General features: G+C 42.8%; 1 protein-coding gene across 1 annotated transcript in view; it reads left to right on the top strand.

The window, feature by feature from the left end:
- NHERF2 (NHERF family PDZ scaffold protein 2) overlaps window positions 1-22945 on the top strand; it is a 68891-nt gene that overhangs the window by 36339 nt on the left and 9607 nt on the right. Inside the window, exon 3 of the mRNA XM_075179330.1 lies at window positions 22323-22502. Coding sequence (XP_075035431.1) covers window positions 22323-22502 — 180 coding nt within the window. The remainder of the gene's footprint in view (window positions 1-22322; window positions 22503-22945) is intronic.

The raw sequence follows: 22945 nt of genomic DNA, 5'->3' as shown, positions 1-22945 counted from the left end.
GCTTTGAAGCAGGAATACTGTGCTGAACTAGTTCCATCAACTCTACTGCGTGAGGGGTCACGGAGTACATTATAAGTTATATCTATATAAATGCTCGGTCTAGCCTTTCTAGGGTCAACACATTGGGGTTTTAAATGAACTTTTCATGCGTTCGGCGGGACTCGGTTGACCAAAACTATTAATCACCCACCATTCTGGTTCATCCAACAACCTCTCAATTATTTTTACTGGAAAAGTAGGTGATTGGTACAGACCAAGGTGCCTAGTTGGCTGTGTATGGTAGTAAAAGGCTCTATATCGCGGTGAAATCATTATGTTATGGAGCTGTGGCTATTAATTTATTTGTGGGGTCTTTTGGACTGAAGGGCTCAGGGCTATATAATGTCATGTACTATTGAGTCACAGTTACTTTTTCCCCATACCATGTCATGTACGCCACATAAATGATGCCCTCTTTACCATGCCACACATGCTCTCTCACTTCTATAACATAATTAATACACTTATATGTATTCCTCTACAAACCTCCAGCATTCTTTGCCAGTAGATTCAAAGTCGACAGGCGTCAAAGTATGCTTTCACAACATCTGGAGAGCCACAGGTTGGCTAGTCCTGCTTTAGGCTATGCTTGCTAAATACGCCAACAAGTTTTACCCATGAATCACGTGGTGAAAACATGTTTTCCATTGGCAGCTCTGTAACTTGTGTAATATGTACATGAAACCGAGTTTATACATCCAGCCAATCAGAGCTCTCCGCACAAGAGGTGTCTGAGTGCTTGAATTGGAAACCTGTTCAGCTTCCTCTGCTGAAGAGCTGACCATTAGCAGAGTGCTCCGTGGTCTACTAGTTTTGGGGGTATTATCATTCTTTCATGCAATAAAGAAAAGTAATGTCTTAACTTTGCATGTCAGATATCTTTAGCATTAGGGGCATATTCATGTCTCCTAAATGCCAGAACTGAAAGGATCTCTTGTGGAAAGGTCGGCAATTAATAGAAGTGTTGTACAGACTGCAGCTGTCCTATCTGATGCTTCCCAAATGAACCATGTAGAAGCTGCTTGTGTCGCTATTTCCAGTATAACATTTTTGGGGCATGTCATGTGGTTTGAGATTTCCATATTTTTTTGTCATGCATCAGTAAATGAGAGGATGGAAAGTGTCCTACCCCGGAGACACTTAGAAATGTGAAAATGCATTTTCCTGCCGTAGACAGATTGGCCATTGTCACAGTATCTTCTATATTTAGTCTGGATGCAGTTCTTGTACTGAGAGTTGTTGAGATGGAGCAGCTCAGACTACAATAATGCATTGAATAGTTGTGACCGGATTAAAAACAACTACATAGATCGGGGGGTGGTGGGGGGGGTGATTTACAGCATATGATCAGGAAAGGGAAAGTAGAACGGAGAGGTACAGGGGGATAATCTGGTTAAGAGGTCTTTAAAGTGTACCACTCGCTCACCTGTACTCACTTTTACATTTTTAATGCAACGTTCTGAAAATAATATTGAGAGCTTTGCAGTCAAGTCATTAACGTATGCTGGCAAATGTCAGGAGTATCCAACGAAACATGTCTCACAACTGATCAGCGAGGCCGCTAATTTGTTGCGTAGCCAAAAATGCTCTTTGGTGTGATTAAAAAAAATAAAAGGTGGTCACGCCCTAGAACTGCGCCAGTTTGGTATGTACAGAACTTTTTAAAAAACATTGTAACTTTTTTTAAATCTTCTTAATATAACCCACTTGCAAATATCACGACTTGGAGTTTTTTGGAACCTTTGCCTTTTTATGTATATAATATATTTGAAGACAACTTGCATATTTTTATGCTTAATGGAAACATATTTTTATATGTTTGCTTTTAAAGAGAAAAAAAAAACCCATCTGTCTGAAGTTAGAATGAAAGAATGTTTATTGGCTCCGTATTCTGTGCCTGTAGGTATCTGGTACCTCCGGTTAATGCATCTAATTTTAATAAGCTTGGAAAGCACTAAATCTTAACTGGCTTTCATAGCTGTAGTGATAAGACCCAGCTTACTGCATATTTTATTTATCAAACCTTCTAAGCAGGAAAATTGTAGGTGTTACTCATAGCGACCAATCAGATTCTAGCTGCCAGTTCCTAACATGTGCTAGATAAAATGATAGCAAGATTCTGATTGGTTGCTGTGGGCAACACCTCCACTTTTGCTTTATTCGAAGGTTTGCTAATTCTACCCCTATACATGTACGTTTAAACAAATTTACATTGTGTTAGATGTAACGCTACAACCTTGTACTGTTTTAGTCATAAATTTTTTTTTGTCTTCAGGATAAATGACTCCTTAAAAATGCCAGTTACATGGCAGAAATTTGGGCCATACCCAGTGGGTATTCAGAGCGTGATACACACCCCTTGAGTTCCGCACATGTAAACTTTTTGCAAAACTTCTTCTTTAGAAAGCTTTTAATTTTTTTACATTTTGTGTGCATTTTGTCATAACAGATGCCCTCTGCGGAGTTTTGGTGATTATGAAAGAGTACTTTCTGACAGGGGTGGGCTGGTAAATTTTAGCCCGGGGAACAAGACTCGACGGGGCAGTCTAGTGACTCAGCTCAAGGTATCCCACTGTGGGGCCGGCCCTGGGGTCAGATGTCCTCCATCCCAGCCAGCCCCTGCTTTCTGGTCTGATCCTCCATGTCTGCCGAGCTGTAAGTGGTAATTACAGTGTACCGAGCAGTAATCCTCCCTCTCTGACAGCCCTTCCTTTTAGCCTTCTGCGCGATCCGCCTGAATGCAGTCCCCAGGATTTGCAATGTTACGTTTCAATCAGATAAACTGTGTTTTTGGGAAACATTGTGTGACAAGTTGCAATTTCTGTAATAAGAAACGTTGGGTCTTTATGTGGCCTCTGTTTGATCACATACATTGAACAGTCAAGCGAAGAATAGGTTTGTCACGGTGATTGCCAGGTGCCACAGAGGCATTTACTGACACATCTGAGAAATATAAAGGACGCCCCAACCACCTGTAATAATCCTTTGTGTAGCTCTCAATCCCTATACGTTATCATTACCTTATGTGTCGTTTCTCTGAAAAGTTAGGAGATGTTTGCTCTAGCGATAAATGTGAATGTGTTAGAGCTACACAACTTGTACAAATAGCACAAGTGTGTATTTAAAACGATCATTATAAAGTGTTTATTATATCAGTGCATGTTTTTACTTCTGTTGATCTTCAATATTCTATTATGGAACCCTGTTAAAATGAGTGATGTGGTACAAGTTGGTGCAGTCTGTCTTTACAACATACATACAGACAATGCGGCTCTTGCTAAGTGGTCCCCATTTTTCTGGTCGATCGTAGGTTTGGTAATGTTGTCATTGGTCTTAGAGAGCTTTAGTTAGTGGACACAATTCATATACTGATCCAGGAGTTCTTCTTAGGGTTTCAGTGGTCCATTGAGGTTCTCGTATCTTCTGAATGGCCAGCGTTCCATATAGAGACGACAACAGCACCATTGCCTCTGTCAAACCGACTAGGGATAGTAAGAGAGAGGAGTGTATGATCATTGAAACTTTGGAGCCTCTGACTGGTTGTCACCTGTTAAGTGGAGATATTTTCACATCAAATGCTTTTTCTAATAGTCTTTATTCCATAATCCGTTAAAATCTAAAAGGCCATTATATCCTAGATTCTCAAATACACTAAATGGCCAAAACAATGTGGCTGCCCTTTCTTATTAGTGTGTTTGGCAATTTCAGCCTCACCCATTGCTAACCAGTGCATAAAATCAAGTTCACTGTCATGCAATCTCCGTAGTCCAACATTCCCAGTACAGTGGGTCTTACTAAATAGCACAGTGACTATCAGCGTGGCGCTGTCGTAGCGCAGTGACTATCAGCGTGGTAGTGTCGTAGCCCAGTGACTATCAGCGCGGCGCTGTCGTAGCGCAGTGACTATCAGCGTGGCGCTGTCGTAGCGCAGTGACTATCAGCGTGGCGCTGTCTTAGCGCAGTGACTATCAGCGCGGCGCTGTCTTAGCGCAGTGACTATCAGCGCGGCGCTGTCTTAGCGCAGTGACTATCAGCGCGGCGCTGTCTTAGCGCAGTGACTATCAGCGCGGCGCTGTCGTAGCGCAGTGACTATCAGCGCGGTGCTGTCGTAGCCCAGTGACTATCAGCGCGGCGCTGTCGTAGGAGGCCTTTCCAGAAAGTCAGTTCGTCAGATTTCTGCCCCAGACACCTGTAAGTGCTGTTGTTGTGTAGTAGATATGTCTAGAAGGCCACAGAATGGCACAGCCGTGTGCTGAAGCACGTAGCGTGTAACAATCATCTACACACACACACACACACACACACACACACACAAAACTTTGCTGCAAGGTGAAAAATAAAATGAATTATAAACACGCGGAAAACACATGTGAATCGTTTTCAACTTAAGCTAAAAAATTTCATTCACATGAGAAATGTATCACATATAGTTAAATTAAATTAGTTGATACACCTAGATTTCAATTGCGATATAAATATTTGTATATACTGATCATCAGACTTAATTTGCCAGAGGATCCTTAACTTTGTGGATATAGAGTCAGTAAGATTTCTGGTAGTAACGTCAGCATAAGAACTCTTCATAAGGGAGCTTCACAAATTGGGTTTCTATGGCTGAGCAGCCCCACACAATCCTTAGATCACCATGCGCAATGCCAAACTTCAACTGAAGTAGAGTAAAGCACACCGCCATTGGACTCTGGAGCTGTGGAAACTTCTTCTGGCGTCGTGATGACTCATACTTCACCGACTGGCAGTGTCATTTGGATTTAGTGGATGACAGGAGAACGTTTCTTACCTAAATGCATACTGCCAACTGTAAAGTTTGATGGCGGTGGAATAATGGACTGGGGCTGTTTCTCATGGTTTGGCCGGGGCTCCTTAACTCCAGTGAAGGGAAAGCTCAATGCTACACCGTGCAGTGACATTCTAGAGAAGTGTGGGCTTCCAACTTTATGGCAACAGGTTGGGGAAGGCCGTCTCCTGCAAAAAGCATAACAATGCACAAAGCGGGGTCCCTGAAAAAATGGTTTCCCAAATTTGCTTTGGAAGAGCTTGACCGGCCTGCGCAGAGTTGGGATGAATTGGAATGCCTACTGCGAGCCAAGCCTGATCACCTAACATCCGTTCCTGACCTCACTAATGCTCTTGTGACTGAATGGATGTGAATAAATCGAGTGAAAAGCTTTACCAGAAGAATGGAGGCTGTTCTAGCAGTGAACAGGGAACCAACTCTATATTAATGCCAATGGCATAGGAATGAGTTGTTCAACACAGACATATGGGTGTGATGTTCAGGACTTTCGAGAATCTTGGCAAACATGAAGCTTTGAGAAATTGTGTTCCACAGCTGATAAGAGGACACATGAACTATATTATGATAAACTTAAACATATATATATATTTCATACTGGATCAATGTATATATTAGGTTTAGTGGCCATTCAAAGAGAATACTAATCCTATTTTAAGAAGAGTATGTGTTTAATATTTCTCTAAATGCTTAGGAATAGGTTTTTCAGCAGCGAGAATCAATTTTGTCTGCATATTTCTATCTGCTCAAATGAATAACAGCTTCCCGTGCTTGAGGGCCAAAGTAATATTAAATATTTTTAAAGTATAACCACCCAAAACCAAACATTCAGTTTTCGGTGGAATTCATTCAAGTTAAATAATACTGAATATTTATTATGGATGGACGTGCATCCAGATCCCGTGTCTCTCCAGGCTTCGTCCTCAGTTGCTTGCCTGTTTTTGCGCTAATGGTAAATTTAAGTGGGAGGGGCATTGACAACCCGTTGTCTGTGAGAAGAAAGGTCCGCCTGAACTAATTGGTCAGTTCCACACCAGAGCATTTTGTACTTGGTTTCAATGGGTCATGTTTGAGAGTCTGCTAGTATTGTCTAAATGAGTTAACTCCCATAACAGTTATGTGATTGGTTGCTATGGGCAATACTACCTTTTTCTTTGCGCCAGTTGTCAGAAATGTCATCCTTTGTTTTCAAAATAAGTACTTCCTTACTACACTTTAGCGTGACTCAGGAAGTCATGAGTGTTCCCTACAGGCAAGAAGTATCTCTTTGTCTTTGCACGCCCATATTTAGTGTATAGGACAGTGTTGGCTAACCTGTGACACTCCAGGTATTGTGAAACTATAAGTCCCAGCATACCCTTCCAGCAATAAGTTGCTATAAATTGGCAAAGCATGCTGGGACTTGTAGTTTCACAAACACCTGCAGTGTCACAGGTTAGCCAACACTGGTATGGGATATACATGGCTATAGTCAGGGGGACAGGTACAAAGTACCGGAGCCCTGGACTGCCTGTGTAGTGTGAGGTGCCACCAACCTAGTGTACCGAGGCCCGAAATTCTTCTTGGCGGCCCTGGCTATAGTCATTAAAACAGATGTTAGGCAGTCTGGATCGCCAGCTATTGTGGAACTACAAGTCCCAGCACACCATTATCTATAGAAATCTGTCCTATCCACACTTGTTATGAAATGCAGCGCTGACAGATTTTGTTTGCTATTCTTTGGGTCCGGCAAAGAGTTAATAGCGCAGGTCTTCATGGTGTTCAGCTGGCAACTTAATCTTAAGAATCTAATAAAGATGAGGAATGTGACTGCGTACGCTGCACTAGCTGACAAGGTTACTGCCTGGAACAGGTGATTTTCCAAGGACGGGAGGATTAATTGCACAAGATATCAGTCACTGCGAGAAACCAGTATATGAAACCTGTTTCTAATGGAGAAAGTTGTCATTGACCAATCATTAAGTATGGATCTGACATAGCAGAGGAATTGTAAACTATGTCCGCTATGTTGCATTGTCTCAACTTGGGGGGGGGGGGAGGGGGGAATCAACAACAACTCTTGCTATTCATGGTGACATTTTTCAGTTTGTAGATCATGAAAATGTCTATATTGTTTCCTTCTATATCCTTCCCATCCGGTGTGCTGAACAATCTGAGGAAGAGTTGAGGGTGTGTGCGGTGTCAGGAGACCTAGCTGCAGTCCATTCACACCGCATAGCTACACTTTCTGCGGTTTTGACGTGTTAATAAATGCATTATAAAATTAGGACCGAGTCAGTGGCGCCGTTCCTACCATTCCATTCTAACATGTTAACGCCGTACGCCCTATTTCTCACACTTTTTAAAAACAAGATTGTATTGATAAAAAGCTAATGAAGATCGCATATAAACTGCTCTAAAGAGCTTGTTGGGTGTTATGTATTTTTACCCATTTTCCCCAGAGCCCTTAAAATGTGCATTGGAAAATATACATGTACTTTTGGGCACAACAAACAGTTGGTACTAGGTGTTTATATTCAAGAAAGAGAAAAAGAAAGTCACTGTAACTAAAATAAAGATAAGTTGCTCTAGATGACTTAGATTGTACGCTCCTTTGAGCAGGGCTTTCTCTCCTCCTGTCTTCACCACTTTTAACTCTGCTCGCCAGCTCCCCTGCCTTCCTCCTCGAGGACCCTCTTCCCGCGTCCCCTCTCGCTCCCTTCTCTTCCCCCTGGGGGTCTCCCTCTCATCTGTGCCCTCCCTCCTAGGTGCCGTTGCTGGCTGACCTTCCCCTCTCCCCTCTCCCCTCCCCTCTAGCTGTGCCTTGAGCTCACTGAGTTACTGTGATTATTGTTTACTGTTCTGTGCGGTCTCACCTCGTATTGTAATCTTGTCTGTCCCTGTACGGCGCCGCGGACACCTAGTGGCGCCCTATAAATAAAAATTAATAATAATAATAATAACAACTGTCTAAACATAATCACAAATATACATACACATTTATCAACTTGTTGGTATAAAATGTATGGGGGGAAGAAAATTGTTTGCACACCAAACCTTCCTGTCCGTTAAGCTGGGCAAACCCGTTGATCTGATAGTTCAGTCAGATCAAACCGTTTGATCTGATAGTTCAGTCAGATGATGGCCAGACGACCAGCTGATTGGTTGGCACTTGGTCGGTTCACAAGTTGTCCTTGCACTTGGATCTCTTGCAAACCACATCTACCAGCCAGCTGGATTAAAACCTGTTTGGGTGGTGCTTTTTGAGCCACACAAGAAACGTTGGAGCATATTTATAAAACCTTCTAAAATGTAAAAGTGGAGGTGTTGCCCGTAGCAACCAGTCAGGTTCTAACTATCGTTTATCTAGTACATTCTAGAACATGATAGCTAGAATGTGACTGGTTGCTATGGGCAACACCTCCACTTTTACCTTTTAGAATGTTTAATAAATTGACCCCGTTGTCTGGCTGAATTTTATGTTCTGCTTAGCTTGATATAAAGTATAAATACAGTTTGTTTTTCATATAAGGCTGTGTGGTAACTTCTATATTTTATTTCTAATGTTAAAAAAAACAACTCTTCATGGCGTCTTTTAGCCCACTAAAGAAGTAAACAACGGTTCAGTTTACATTTTTTTTTAATGTCGGACGGTTGCACAAGAACCAGCAAGATTTAGTTTTCTGCTTTCCACTAATCTTTTGCAACATTATCTCCGGATTAGCATCCAGGCTCCCAGCAGCCAGCTGGATAACAATTTCTTTTGCATAACAACGGGAAGCGAGGGGAAAGACTGTCACAGTACACCCGGGATGGAGGATAACATTATACAAGTGTTTCAGCACGCACACAGTTATTTATTAGGAAATATGTAAATAGAAACTATGTACAAGGTTTTAAAACATAGGTGCATATTTATGATGCAGTGAGAAGTTTGCTTGTCTGCAAATTTATATTGCAGAGGTCCTGTCATAAAGAAATAAAAGTCTTCTTTGCTTATAGGAAAAAGAAGAAAGCCCATCTGCGTTTCCTTTGGCCGGGAGAGACAATGAAATGCTTCCCTGCACTTTATGCAAATGTCATCTTCTGGGCTCTGTGCCTTAATAGCACAGAGGAGCTGCAGGAGGAATCTGTATTTTTTTTTTTAGGACTATGGGGGCAATACAATTAGCCGCAAAGTGTCTCCGTAATGTCTGGGAGACACTTCGATTTTGACAGAAATCTCTGCTCATTTTTCCTCACACCCTATAGAGGTGTTAGGGAAAAATGAGCAGAGATTTTGTACTGTATTTGCAGACAATGTGCGCGGTGCGATATCCGCCGGCAATTGAATTTCCCCCCATAGTTTACTGTACGAGGCACTATGCAAAACTTAACTTTATCCGAAATATGACAGGTCCTCTTTAAACTAGTTTCCAGTGAATTGATAGGCCGCCTCCACCGTGCCTCAGTGATGCCAAAAGTTCCTATACTACATTTTCATGAGGTCACAAAATTGCTGCCACCAATGTGAGTAGGTGAGGTGAGCTCTCCCCCTGTACCTGTTCACTTGTACTACTGTGTCATTTGGTAGTATCTCTGAATTTGTTGATGCTTTTAAGAGCAGTTTGGTTGATTGACAGCAATGATTTTGCAATGCTGTAAATGAAAGGACTAATTTTAAGAAAAACATTTTCTCGTAAACTCCTTGCAGAGCTGAGAAAACAGGTTTTTCTTCAAACCCTTTCAGTGCTGGTCAGAAGACAGAGAAACTCAGCTTTTTTTTTACTTTCATTATCAATGTTGGGTACAGAAACATACATGGGAGGGGAAAGTACACAACTCTTAACCCTGTATTAGTTGCAAAAGATAACTAAAATTAAACTTGGATACACACTTGGGCAAGAGAAATAGTATTTATTGATACTTCTCCTTATCACTCATATCATAACTAATGCTTATCCTTTGAAAGGACTTCAGGCAAATGATAAACTTAGGGCTGGTTACACACGGCAGGTTTTTCCGCCGAATATTGGGCCACCTCTCACTCCCAATCAGATTCTAGCTGTCATTTTGTAGATTGTACTATATAAATGAGAACTAGAATCTGATTGGTTGCTATAGGCACCATCTCCACTTTTCAAACTCGCAGGAAACTCTCAGCCTGATATAGGTACCCCCTAGTCTTCTATAGATTAAATGGAAGAATAAGATGATATACATCGAGTTGTCATACACCTGAGGGTCAGCTCTGTGGACAGCACATCACATCTATATATAGGACAAAGGAATTCAAAGCCAGTTATAAAATATGTTATGTGCACAAATTGCCGTTATTTTTCTTGCAGAGTGGGCCCGTCCCCTATACACAAAGTAAGTAGTGATAAGAGTGTCTCATGCCTCCACGATGTCACTAATTCCCAGTGCATTGATAGGCTGAATATTCACACAACCCACAAAATGGCCGCCTTCTCTGTGTAGGTGATGGCTCCACTTGGAACAAATGTATGCGAACATTCTGATTGGTTGATATGGCTTACAGCACATTTGCGTACACTGCCCCTTGTTATTGAATAAACCCTATTATGGGGGAACAAACATCACTATTTTTTAGCACTGGCAGTGCCACAGACATAATGTCGTCATTGATTGTGGTTTTCTTTTTTTTGTTGATAATTATGTATTGCTCCTTCCCTCTGAGAACCATCATTGCTGCAGACCGCAGTAATTAATCTGTTTAAGGTCTTTAAATATTGATTCTGGTTTGATTTGCACATCCTGACGTTAAGCTGCCTCTGGGGGACAATTTGTCTCCGTTGGATGTGAATCACGGACTCGGAGCAAGATGTATAACATTAACCTGGATTGATCAATCTATGAATAACAGTCTGAAAAACTATGAGGCAGATGGGATTGAAGAGGAACAAGCTGTTTCGGCGACAGTGAATGGGACCCTGTCATAGCCATTGTCGCTCTCAAGTGGATGACATTATATGCAGCTATTGAGAGGGTCTGCGAAGCACTCTACAGCCGCTAATGTCTTTTACACAGAGCCTGGTCTGTTTTCACAACTGATCCTAACCTCTTAGCGAATGATTTACCAGAAACACAAGCTGCCATGTATATCTTGGCTCCATTACAGCACATCATTTACACACAGGTACGTTTTCCCACAGCAAGTGGTTCCTTACAGATACACCTGTTACAAACCCTTTCTTCTCCGTGCGTCAGACTGAAGTGCCCTAATTTATTCTCATTGTGGTGAAAAAAAAAAAAGCCAAACTAATAATGCCTTTATCTCCTTTCACAATCCGTGAAACAAATTCAAAAGCATCTGTACGAGCTAGGATAGGCAATGGTAATGGAAAGGAAACGGAAGATGCCGTTATATCATTTGTTGTCCAATCGGTATTAAGAATCTCGATCTTGAGAGCCTACGCTGGGGTGAAAAGTGCAGTAACCCCGTAGCTACTAATCAGACTTCTAATATGGCAGCGTGCGGCATACATAACTTGTATTGAACTGACCGGCAGCACTGTAATTTGGCACCCTGACCCTGTTATTTAGTGTTGGTGTATTGTTCTGCATTTGGATATGGGACAATTCAATATAATTAATCCACCATTTAGAATAGCCACACCCACTAATTTGCATGGCCCCTTGCACTATCTTTCTTTGCACTCTGCAATATACTAGCCTTAGTGACAAGTATGGACCTGGCGCTTTGAGTCTTAGATTTATGCTTATTTTTGATGTTTTACTGCCCTTTTGCTCTTTGTTAGTTACTAATACTCCCTCTGCATCTGTTTATGTTGTTAAGAAAAATTAGACTGCAGAGCTTGCACTTTAACAAACAGGAATCGCTGATTTAGGGCTTTTCAGATTATTGTGTGTGTGATACTTAATTCCTCCTGCCCTCCGCTGTGACAGCCAGAGCACAGCGTGTCACGTGTGGGGTTAACTGGAAGTGGGGATTACTGTACATTGGCCCAAATTACAAGGTTGAGAGGATGAATAGAAATGATTGTACACATCAGAAATTACTCTCTCAGAGAGAGGGGCGCTGTGTGGCGGAGGGAAGGGCTGAACAAGGTCATCTGGGATGGTGTGATCCAATTACACTTTCCCAATCTTTGTCTGCAGCATAATGATTAACCCCACAATTGCTGGGGATTCAAAACTTTGAAGTGGATCTGGTTTAAACGCTAGTTTCAGTGAGTCTATTCATTCATAGCTCGGACCGGAGGCAGCTGATAAGAATGCCACATAATGTCACCAAACAACACAGGAAGCGACGATGTTGGCATTCCCAGCACTGGGACAAGAATCAAGATTCTAGAATGCTGTAAAGCAGCGGTTCCCAATTCCAGTGCTCAAGTACCGACAACGGGTCATGTTGAGTCTTGTGACAGGGAAACCCCAATGATGACATTGCGGTGAGAGTGTTCTCCACAAGTACAATGTACATAATACAAAAATAAAGGTCATGACAGCCACAGATTAACTAACTGTGCTAAGTATCCTTCATTGTATGGGGCAACCTGTCAGGATGACTTTACATGCTGTAACACTGACATCTCATGGGACAGTATTATCATGCTGTAACATGAGCTTAGATTTCATGTGAACACATTCTTTTTTTATTTTATTTTTTAAATAATAAATTTAGTCATAAGGCAATTCATGTGTATTTGGTCTGTGAATGGACACTGGAACAAACCAATGCAAACATGGTGAGAACATATAAACTCCCATGTACTTCTGATCTGCTCCTGAAAATGTTCTCTGTTGGTAATTGTTTAGATCTATTCTCTACGACAACTTGTATTAAAGGTGCTTTTGACTATGGTTAGATCTGTTTTCGGTTAACATTCATCATGTCCTGTTTACTTGTGTCCACTCCAGTTTTTTAAGTGGGCAGGGATAGACCAACCTGTAGCCAATGGCATCAGCGGAATGTTCACAGCAGCCCAAAGTGTTTCAGGAGGGGAGTGTGCTGATCCCGTGGGAGACGGTGACCTGTCCATTCATGTCATTGTGCAAAATATGGCTGGACTGGGACATGGCCAAATGTTGTCATGGTTTTCTTGCCATCAGTGTTGGCATGAAGGATTTATTATTTTGCTATACGTGCTCTCTGTAGGACTCTGTCAGACTATTCAGAAGGCCGCTGTTTTTTTTCCAGGAGACCACAGCGTTCTAAAGCGAGGATGTGTAACATTTAAGTTGATGGAGAACGCTGTTCCCCTGTCACGCCATATCGATTCTGCTTTCAAAACGCGTAAGACCGTTCCCATTCTGCGTAATGTTACATTAACGGAGCCTATCCTCACTTAAGGCTGATGTGTTTTCCTGGTCGGCATTCTTACACGTGCGCCTGACGCTGCCCGTACATCATCATCATTTCTTTATATAGCGCCACTAATTCCGCAGCGTTGTACAGAGAACTCACTCACATAAGTCCCTGCCCCATTGGGGCTTACAGTCTAAATTCCCTAATATAGACACACACTCACAGACAGACAGGGAGAGACTAGGGTCAATTTTGATAGCAGTCAATAAACCTACTAGTATGCTTTATTTGGAGTGTGGGAGGAAACCGGAGCACCCGGAGGAAACCCAGACAAACACAGGGAGAACATACAAACTCCACACAGATAAGGCCATGGTCGGGAATTAAACTTGTGACCCCAGTGCTGTGAGGCAAAAGTGCTAACCACTAAGCCACTGTGCCATGGTGTAGGAAATATTTCTCCGCTGACACCATTTTCATGTGTGTATTTCCCTGTTTGTGTATATCGTTCGTACAATGACAAATGGGTGCACACATTGAAAGGGTCTCTCTTGCAGCACCTGACTCTGGGTGGCTGTGATAAAGAGATTTGCTGATTTTCCTCACACCCCCAGAACAGAAAGCTCTGACAAGCTGCAGGCGCAGCTCACGGGCAGAGTGTGTGCCAAGGGTCTGTTTAGATATTCTGTGGGAGTTGCGGTACTGGGAATCTTTCCCTGATGGGTTCTGCATTCCAGAAAACGTCCATTATGTGCTCAGCATTCTGCATGATTCTGTGTTCAATTATACAGTTTCCAAATCGATTCAAGTGAAACTTAACACCTCACTAGAAAGCAATTTCCATCCTTTATATGTTTATTCAACTTTTTTTTTTCTCTCTCTCAATGTTTAGTAAAACATCAACTGACCTTTCAAAGTACATGGAATGTTATTCTACTGCATATTTGGATTTATTGATATGAATGAGTGATACAGTATGGACTTTGTTCCTGAGGTAAACTTCAATATTATCCATAGACTGCAACAGAACAGTGTCACCTGGTGGCTAAAATAGCATGAAAAAGACAGCATAACTGCTTGGTATGGGCAAAAAGTGTATCCTGAACAGCCCACTTCTCAGATTGTGGATTATGAACAGTCATTTGGGAACCACACACATGTCATTTTTGTCCAGCCTTGCTGAAAACATTAAAATTGGCATTTAAATGGACATAGGTGCAACTAGCCAGTCAGATTGTAATAGAAGTTGGCTACACACTACACCCTTCTATTTAAAAGTCATCTGACAACCGTTGACCGATTTAGGGTTCGGCTACACAGCGTCCCCCCGAGCCTTCATTTGCAGCCCCCAGCTGCAGATGTGTTTCTTAGGGCCTGTAACACATGTTTAAAATGTGTCCTGATGCGTTATTACAGCTAGGTGTCTCTTTATTCAAATAAATGTATTGATTTAACTTATTGAGATCAAGGGCTAGATTTACTAAACTGCGGGTTTGGAAAAGTGGAGATGTTGCCTATAGCAACCAATCGGATTCTAGCTGTCATTTTTTAGAATGCACTAAATAAATGACAGCTAGAATCTGATTGGTTGCTATAGGCAACATCTCCACTTTTCCAAACCAGCAGTTTAGTAAATATACCCCTAAGGGTAACGTGCGGCTGTTTTGAAGGTTAAATGGGCCGCACTCATGTATGTGTGTTATCACTGTGTCCTGAATGCTGAACCGCAAGACCTGTTAGAATTGGCATGTGTGGTCAGACTGGACACAGAGGCTAAGACGGGCATCTTTCTACACAGTAGTCTCCTTTTTTTTATCTCTAGTGTGATAAAACAATTAGTGATTAACTACCTGACTTCATAAATCTGTTAGGTTTATGGAGTAGTATATAATGGCAATTCTCTTGAAGTCATGGATGGAGCTTCTGCCTTATTAGGTCAAACAAACGATACTGGGTGGCAATCAGCGGGCCACGCTTTTCCAGATTTCATTGATACGTCTTTGTTTGCATATAAAACAATGCGTTCTCTTGTACTTTGCACATTCCTGTCGCTCAGACCATCCACTGGCTTTCTCCTGACATGATGTCTTATCACTCAGTTGCTGTTTACCACCCTCACAAATGAAGACCGTATTCCGTGAGCCATTATTGGAGGACGTTTCTTTTAAAGCTGGGCTTGAGGCTTTCACTTTCACCAGCTCTGCTTTTAAAGATAACCAGTGTCTTGGAGCCGCCTGGTCAATCACCTGAAGGCCCCTGTTAATACTGATAACCAGGATGGTGGTGCCAATCCCTGTATCGACAGCCAGTATAGCAAGTCACAAGGTACACTGTGCCGACTGACGGGCTTAACGGGTTAAACTAGTGTGACTGGACTGACGTCAATAGGTTTAAACATTCAATTTACTCTGACTGGGCAAACATGAGATATCACGATTATCACACTTACATGTTATACTGTAAGTAATAGGTTGTAACTTGATCATAGCTTTGTTATTTACAAGATTATGACCTAGACTGTATGCCTATTTTATGAAACATGGAATGTATTTACAAGTTAAAACAAAACTCATTTCACTATACATTATTTACATTTAGTAACCTATTGGGAGCTGTTACAGTCTTTGTTCTGTCATAAGAGCTATCTCCTAAGTTTTAGTCTTCTGCAATCAGGGACATGTGAGTGTGACACAGCAAAAAGCGCCATTGTACGCACGAGAAGGGGTCATCATCATCAGGTATTTATATAGCGCCACTGATTCCGCAGCGCTGTACAGAGAACTCATTCACATCAGTCCCTGCCCCATTGGAGCTTACAGTCCAAGTTCCCTAACACACACACACACACACACAGACCGAGAGAGACCAAGGTCAATTTGATAGCAGCCAATTAACCTACTAGTATGTTTTTGGAGTGTGGGAGGAAACCAGAGCACCCGGAGGAAACCCACGCAAACACGGGGAGAACATACAAATTACACACAGATAAGGCCATGGTTGGGAATTGAACTCATGACCCCAGTGCAGTGAGGCAGAAGTGTTGACCACTGAGCCACCATGCGCACTGTATGCTGGGTGCAGCCACATACTCTTTGGGGTGTGTCCACGTCACTTTGGCGCAGAAGACGTCCCCAAAGGAAGTGCCCAGCCCTTCCCCCTGCTGTAAAACACCCCTAGAATGCGGCACGCACCTTGCGTTGGTCCACGCAGCTTTGAAAGGGCATCCGTTGTCTTGTAATCTAGACAAAAGTCTTTATTCGCAATATAGTCACCTCCATCCGGACTGTCCCACCTATCATTATTATCAGCAGCAGCTATTTATATAGTGCCACTAATTGGGGACAGCCGGGTGGTATGATAGTGCCGTGCTCCTACCATAGCATTTAGATGCAAAAGTTGCAATGAGCCCTGCAACCAATCAGATTTGCTTTCATTGTCTATATTGCACCAGATAGATAAAATAAAATAATTTCTGATTGGTTGCTGTAGTTCAGTGCAAATGTTACAGCTAAATGTGATTGAGCCCAGCAGACTGCAATGCAGCCCCAGTGGGACCTCATAACACGTAAATAATTAATTACTAAACTTCTTTTAAAATCAAACTATAGTTCCTCGATATATAAAAACACTTTTTTTGGAGGTTATTTGACAACTTTTTAGCAGTTTGATAAATAGTCTACTTCTGATTTCCCTGCTTGTTCTCCAGTTGCAATAACCTGAGTGAATTAGTTCATTGATGTTTAAGAATACTTTTAATAAACCAATGAATTCAGCTGAAGGTATTGCAGTTGGGGAGAGAGGGAGAATCAGAAGCAGACTGGTATAGTTCTGTGACTTGTAGCAAAGTCTTAAAAGTGGTGCAGACTGGGTATGTGGTTCCTTACCCCACCCTTGACGTGCCCCTCAGTATACATTACTATTATCTATTTATTAAATAGTTGTTTTGTATTGACCTTAGAGAACGATAATGGGAAGCATCTTGCATGACGCAGATTCCCATAGTTTCTCTAACGCTTGATGCCTGTGTTCTGGCAGTAAAGAGAAAGTGAAAGTGTGTATGTCTGAGGCTTAGGGCCAGCGTCGGACTGGCCTGCTGAGGAGCCGGGCGATCCACCGGTAGGCCCCGACACTGGTTAGCCACGCCCCCTCCCCCCCGCTGGGTCCGTTCTCTAAATTCCCCCGCTGGGTCCGTTGTTCCGAATAGGTGACAGGTGATTGAAGTGCAGAGAGCCCAGACGCGACTGTGGCTCTCTGCACATGCGCTGTACAGACACAGACATTGGTAGATGAGTCATGTCACATGACTCATCTGGAAAGAAGAACCGCTCACGTTGGAGAGGTCCTAACTCCTGCCGCCCAGTGGAGCTACATGAACAATGCAGGAGCAACAGAAGCCATTTCTGATAAGGTCATTAAAGCGCACAGCCTGTTATTTTGAGGAAGAGGGGAGAGAAAAAAGTGGCATGAAAGATGAAGGGCAATAAGGCCATGTGAACTGCCATGGCAGCATGGCAGAGTGTGAAGGGGGGAGGGGCAAAGCAGCATGGCAGAGTGTGAAGGGGGGCAGAGCAGCATGGCAGAGTGTGAAGTGGGGGCAGAACACAGCATGGCAGAGTGTGAAGGGGAGAGAGACAGAGCACAGCATGGCAGAGTGTGAAGGGGGTGGGGGCCAAAGCAGCATGGCACAGGGTGAATGGGGTGCCAAAGCCAAAGCAGCATGGCACAGGGTGATGATGGGGGGGCCAGGAGAAGGGGGGAGCAAAATCAGCATGGAGGGCTCAATTTGATCATAAGGAGGCAGAGCATGGTGATGAAGGGGCACAGTAATGTGTGTATGATAGCACAGCGGGCTTGTGGCAATGTAATGTGTGTGTGGTAGGTGGTGGCTAACTAATGGGTGCTATTTAGTTTGTGGAGTGATGGAGCAATTTAATTTTATAGTGGGGACTATTAATTTAAGATGAGGTGGTTTGGGGACTATTAATTAAATGTGGGGCTGAGTTTGAGGAGCATGAGGTCTATTTATTAAATGTGAATATGAATTATTTAATGGCAGTGATGGTTGTTGGAAAATAGGTATATTTATTATACATAAATGCTATTAATTTATTGCTGGGGTTGTCTGAAAGGAGGGAAATAGGTTAATTTATTAAATGGGAATACTATTACATGTTGGGGCTTTAGGAAGGCTTAAGTATTAATTGTGGGTCCTATTGATTTAAGATTGGGACTGGTTGGAATTTTCTAAATGTGCCCATTTTTTTCCAGATAGGGCCCCCAAAATTCCAGGATCCAGATAATCCGCAACTAAAGAAACCAGCAGCCACAGATGGTGACACGAACAGGTAGGACAGTCTGTCAAATGTTCTGAGTCTAGTGGGAAAATCCTGATTTATTTTTTTTGGTGACTGTTCTGCCCAATCTATGGGGCAGATCAAGACTGTGTACTCTTTATATATACACACTGCATTCTTTTTATACTACACTAGGGTGCCATCTGTCCTTTGTGGGCTGATCACTCCCCCTCTAGTGTCTGGTCTTGCCTCTTTGATGGCTGGCCACACCGCTTCTGGTGGGCCCCTGGTGTTGCAGCCCCCGGTGGGCCCTTCATGCCCCAGTCCGACACTGCTTAGGGCTGCATGAAATGGTTAATGTGATGTGACAGTGATGTAGGAACCAGTCACTTAGCACACAGGAGTCCCGCACTGAGCTCAGCCTTGTGTTGACAATGCAAAGATGATCATTTGAAATGCAAAACAGCGATTGATTGGCACACACAGCCCTGGCCAGTCTCCAGTGTGTAGATCGGTGCCGTTAAAAGGGATTATATATGATTATTACACACCTGTGCTTATGTTAGGAAATCTGTCAAAGATTTGGACATGGGGAATTTATTTTACACACCCCAATGGTATTATCACGTTGTGTCACAGCATAGAATCTGGCAATTGTGTTCTACAATGCAGTCTTTCTGAGTGATTTAATACCAGGGTACAACGTGTACATATTTGCTGGAATGCATAGCAAGAAATTATATTATAACTGTTATTTCCCTAGCACAGTTTAGGCATACTTGACAACTTTTCCTCGTTGGCTTCAGGGAGATCCTGGGGGAGGTGGGTGTGCGGGGGTTTGGCTTTGATGAATCGCATCATGTTGGCCCTGCCCCCTAAACGGGGCTACGATGACACAATATTTGTGTCATTAAGCCCCGCCCCCGCCACTTATCTATTGCGGAGGCGAGAACAAGGGAGGTTGCCCTGCTCTCCTGGGAGATCTCCCAGAAATGTGGGAGCCTCCCGAACATTCCGGGGGAGTAGGCAAGTATGCGTTAAAGAAAGAAAAGCAGCTAATGAATCTCTAGAGACTGAAGTGTCTTTTACATTTCTGTCTCCATTACTGAGGGAGACTCCCAAAAATAGGGGTGATCTCCCTCACTCCCTGAAGAGTCTGGCATTCTCCCTGATGCTGAGCCAGTACAAGACCTGGTTGGCTTCGCCATCTGTGGCATGATGACACTGTTTAGAAATTGTGTCCTTTGTCCATGTATTGATGCCTATGGAGGTGGCCATTTTCATGGAGACCAAGATTTAATCAAAGACTGACAGGTAAGGCAACATGACTACAGTAATGGAGACAGAAATGTAAAAGACACTTCAGTCTCTAGAGATTCATTAACTGCTTTTCTTTAACGCATAGTTTCCTACTCTCCTGGAATGTCCGGGAGACTCGAGCATTTCTGGGACACCTCCCTGGAGAGCAGGGCAACCTCTTAGCTCTGCTCTCTGCTATAATTGGCCAAAATTGTGACAACCGTTTAGGGGGCGGCACCACAATGATGCGAATTGTCAAGCCCCGCCCCTGCACACCCACCTTCCCCCGGATCTCCCTGAAGCCAACAAGGAAAAGTTGGCAAATATGTTCTTACCATCTTACCGTCTTATTCTCTAGCCTTTATAAGGTATTATTTATTGAAGAGGAGCATAAACAATTAAATTCAGAAAACATGACATGATGGGTATGGTATTGTCCTCACACTGTGCCCGTGAAAATAAAGTCTATATTATTGGCAGCTATGCCGCATGGCTTTTAGCACATTCACTAAATAAATTGTGACTTTACGGCCCCTGTTCTCTTACATATGTTGGCACGTTAATGAAGAACTTGAACCCTATGACATTTTAAGATCTATGGATCTATTTCGTACTCCTACATAATATTATGTGTTCAAACAAAGTCTGACAGACCTGTTTGGGGTTTGACATGTCATACCAGATAATCTCCAGCAATGACTATATTTGGCCTGGGTGGGTCTCGGTTATAATTAAATTGAACCTCAACCTAGTGAACAATTGTAGATCTATAACCAAACATAAACAGCATCAAAGCAGTATAAGCAGATATGTAACGATTGGACTATTTTAGACTGGAAGCTTTTTTTTTTTTCTGTTTACCGCTGCAGGAATTACAGTTGAGCACTCTAGTTAGAAGACTAACAGAGTCTTGTGCTGAGTTTGTTATGCCCATTTCGTGTGTTTAACTTTACCTAATTGGCTATAAATTGCAGCAGATAAAAGGACGCCGATCCCAATTGACTTGTTAGGGATCAGATTTTAATTGGGAATATAAATCTGGATGGACAATAACCACGTCTGACCGTGTACACAGTCATCGGCCAACCACATTAATGGTGCCCCGTTGGTGTAGAGCAGGCCTGTCCAACCTGCGGCCCTCCAGGTGTTGTGAAACTACAAGCCCCAGCATGCTTTGCCAGTAGACAACCAGTTGATAGCTGGAAGGGCATGCTGGGACTTGAAGTTTCACAAACATCTGGAGGGCCGCAGGTTGGACAGGCCTGGTGTAGAGTTTCAGTTACCAGGGCTGGATGAGAGAATGAATGTGGCATTTGCCATGATCCAACCAGAATCCACATTCTCTTCACACTCCCCATTGTAGATGGCTGAACTGGGATCATTCCTTCGGTGGTCTCTCCCAGTGGAGGACCTATGGTGGGTGCCACTTCCCGCTTTGAGTCCCATGCACCCCAGGCCCCAGCAACAGCCCCAAGGCCCACTGTCTGCTCTTTTCTTTTATTGTTTTGCTATGGGGCTCGGCACGGCACTATTCCGCCCTGTCTGGGAGGCTGCTGTCCGGTAAAGGTGGGAGGCAGATGTAGGATGACCTCCTTTCCAAACTGCTACAATGGCAGTGACTGACAGGGGGATGCCCCTAACCCACAACTATTCAGGATTGTATTAATATATTATCTATAACTATATATGTGCTTATGTCGACAGGACACAATAAACTCTAGCATATCTTTCTCTGTCAAACTGGACAGACATTACAAAAACATTCGTTATTATAAACGTGATTAAAGGTTATATACACTACTAATGCCGTGCCGAAGTTCATGCATTGTGATTCCACGGAAACAGAATGCAAAATACAGGTTGCTTCATAAAAGTAAAAATAAATTTTGCACCATTGAACTCTAGCCCAAAATTAGTGTCAAATTCCCTTTCGCCTCTTGACAGTGGTCTGATGTCTGGGGTATCTGGCAATTCTCTGATGCTTGATCCAGCACCTCTAATGGCCAGTTCCCCTTCTGGAAAAGGCAAAAGAGGTTTACATTTTGGATGCTGTGGAAGCTCCCCATTCAACACAAGAGATACCGGGGAGCTGGAATTGAATATTCTGGGTTGTCCCGCAGGAGAATTGACCATTAAAGAGGTATCGGTGGGGTGTCTGGCGAGAGGTGGGCATCCTAGACACCAGACTTCTGACGTTCTTCTAATTAGGGTCAGTGTGGGGGAAGTGGGTTCAGTCATATTGCTTATTGTTCTGGTGCAGTATCGTCAACACATTTGGTAATAAGGCTATTCCACGGCTGTGTAAGATATTCTAAATGGTATCGTCTTATTGATTTGGATTGTGTGCAGCTGTCATTTCAATAAATATCCTTTGGTGGCATCTAACCATGTCTTCAAACATCCTGCCAATGGTTCTGACAGGAAATCCGGAGTATCTACAAAAGATTTCTTTACTTATAAGTCTGTTATCTATAATTGTGATATACTAATGTGTTTTTTAGATCTTAGCGGTGGCTCGTCCAAATTAAAACATAAGTATTTTAGTTTCCATTGTAGAGACGGTGCAGGCTGCCTAATGTTTCCCACAAAGCCACAAAACAACCATCTCTCTCTCTCTCACTTACAGGATATAAACGGACAGGTGAAGGACAAGTGCCCCCGTCTCTGTCAGTTAAAGAAAGGACCCAATGGTTATGGGTTCAACCTTCACAGTGAGAAATCCCGGCCCGGCCAGTTCATCCGCTCAGTGGACCCGGGTTCCCCAGCAGCCAAAGCTGGTCTGAGACCGCAGGACCGCCTGGTAGAGGTATGGTAACGTCACCCTTGTGTTATAGACATGTCCGAGTGGATATTTTATCTAACTTCCTGAGAAGACAGATGATTATGTCCCATTACCGTCATAATTCTTTCAAATTTGCATTCCCTTCCGTTAAACCATGCGTCTCACCCAGTTTATATCCCGTAACTATTTACGTGACTTTGTTCCATCCCGTTACACCCTTTTAAACACCCGGAACCAATTGTTTTCTGTGCTGGGATGGTTATCAAGTATGCAAATGATTATTGGTAGGTTAGACAGCGTGTACTTATTTACATACATCATTGGCCTTATGTAGACATAGGAATACATGCAGCTGATTGTATATTTGTGTTATAGCTTAACTCTAACTCGCAGTGCAAAAATAAAGTTATTAGAGTGCTACACGCGAAAATAACTATTTCCCTGCATGCAAAAAAATACATTTGCAT

The sequence above is a fragment of the Mixophyes fleayi genome, chromosome 7 (genome assembly GCF_038048845.1).
Source record: "Mixophyes fleayi isolate aMixFle1 chromosome 7, aMixFle1.hap1, whole genome shotgun sequence".
In the NCBI taxonomy this organism is placed as follows: Eukaryota; Metazoa; Chordata; class Amphibia; order Anura; family Limnodynastidae; genus Mixophyes; species Mixophyes fleayi.
Note: the sequence above shows the minus strand (reverse complement) of the source record. Positions and strands in the feature narration are given on the sequence as shown.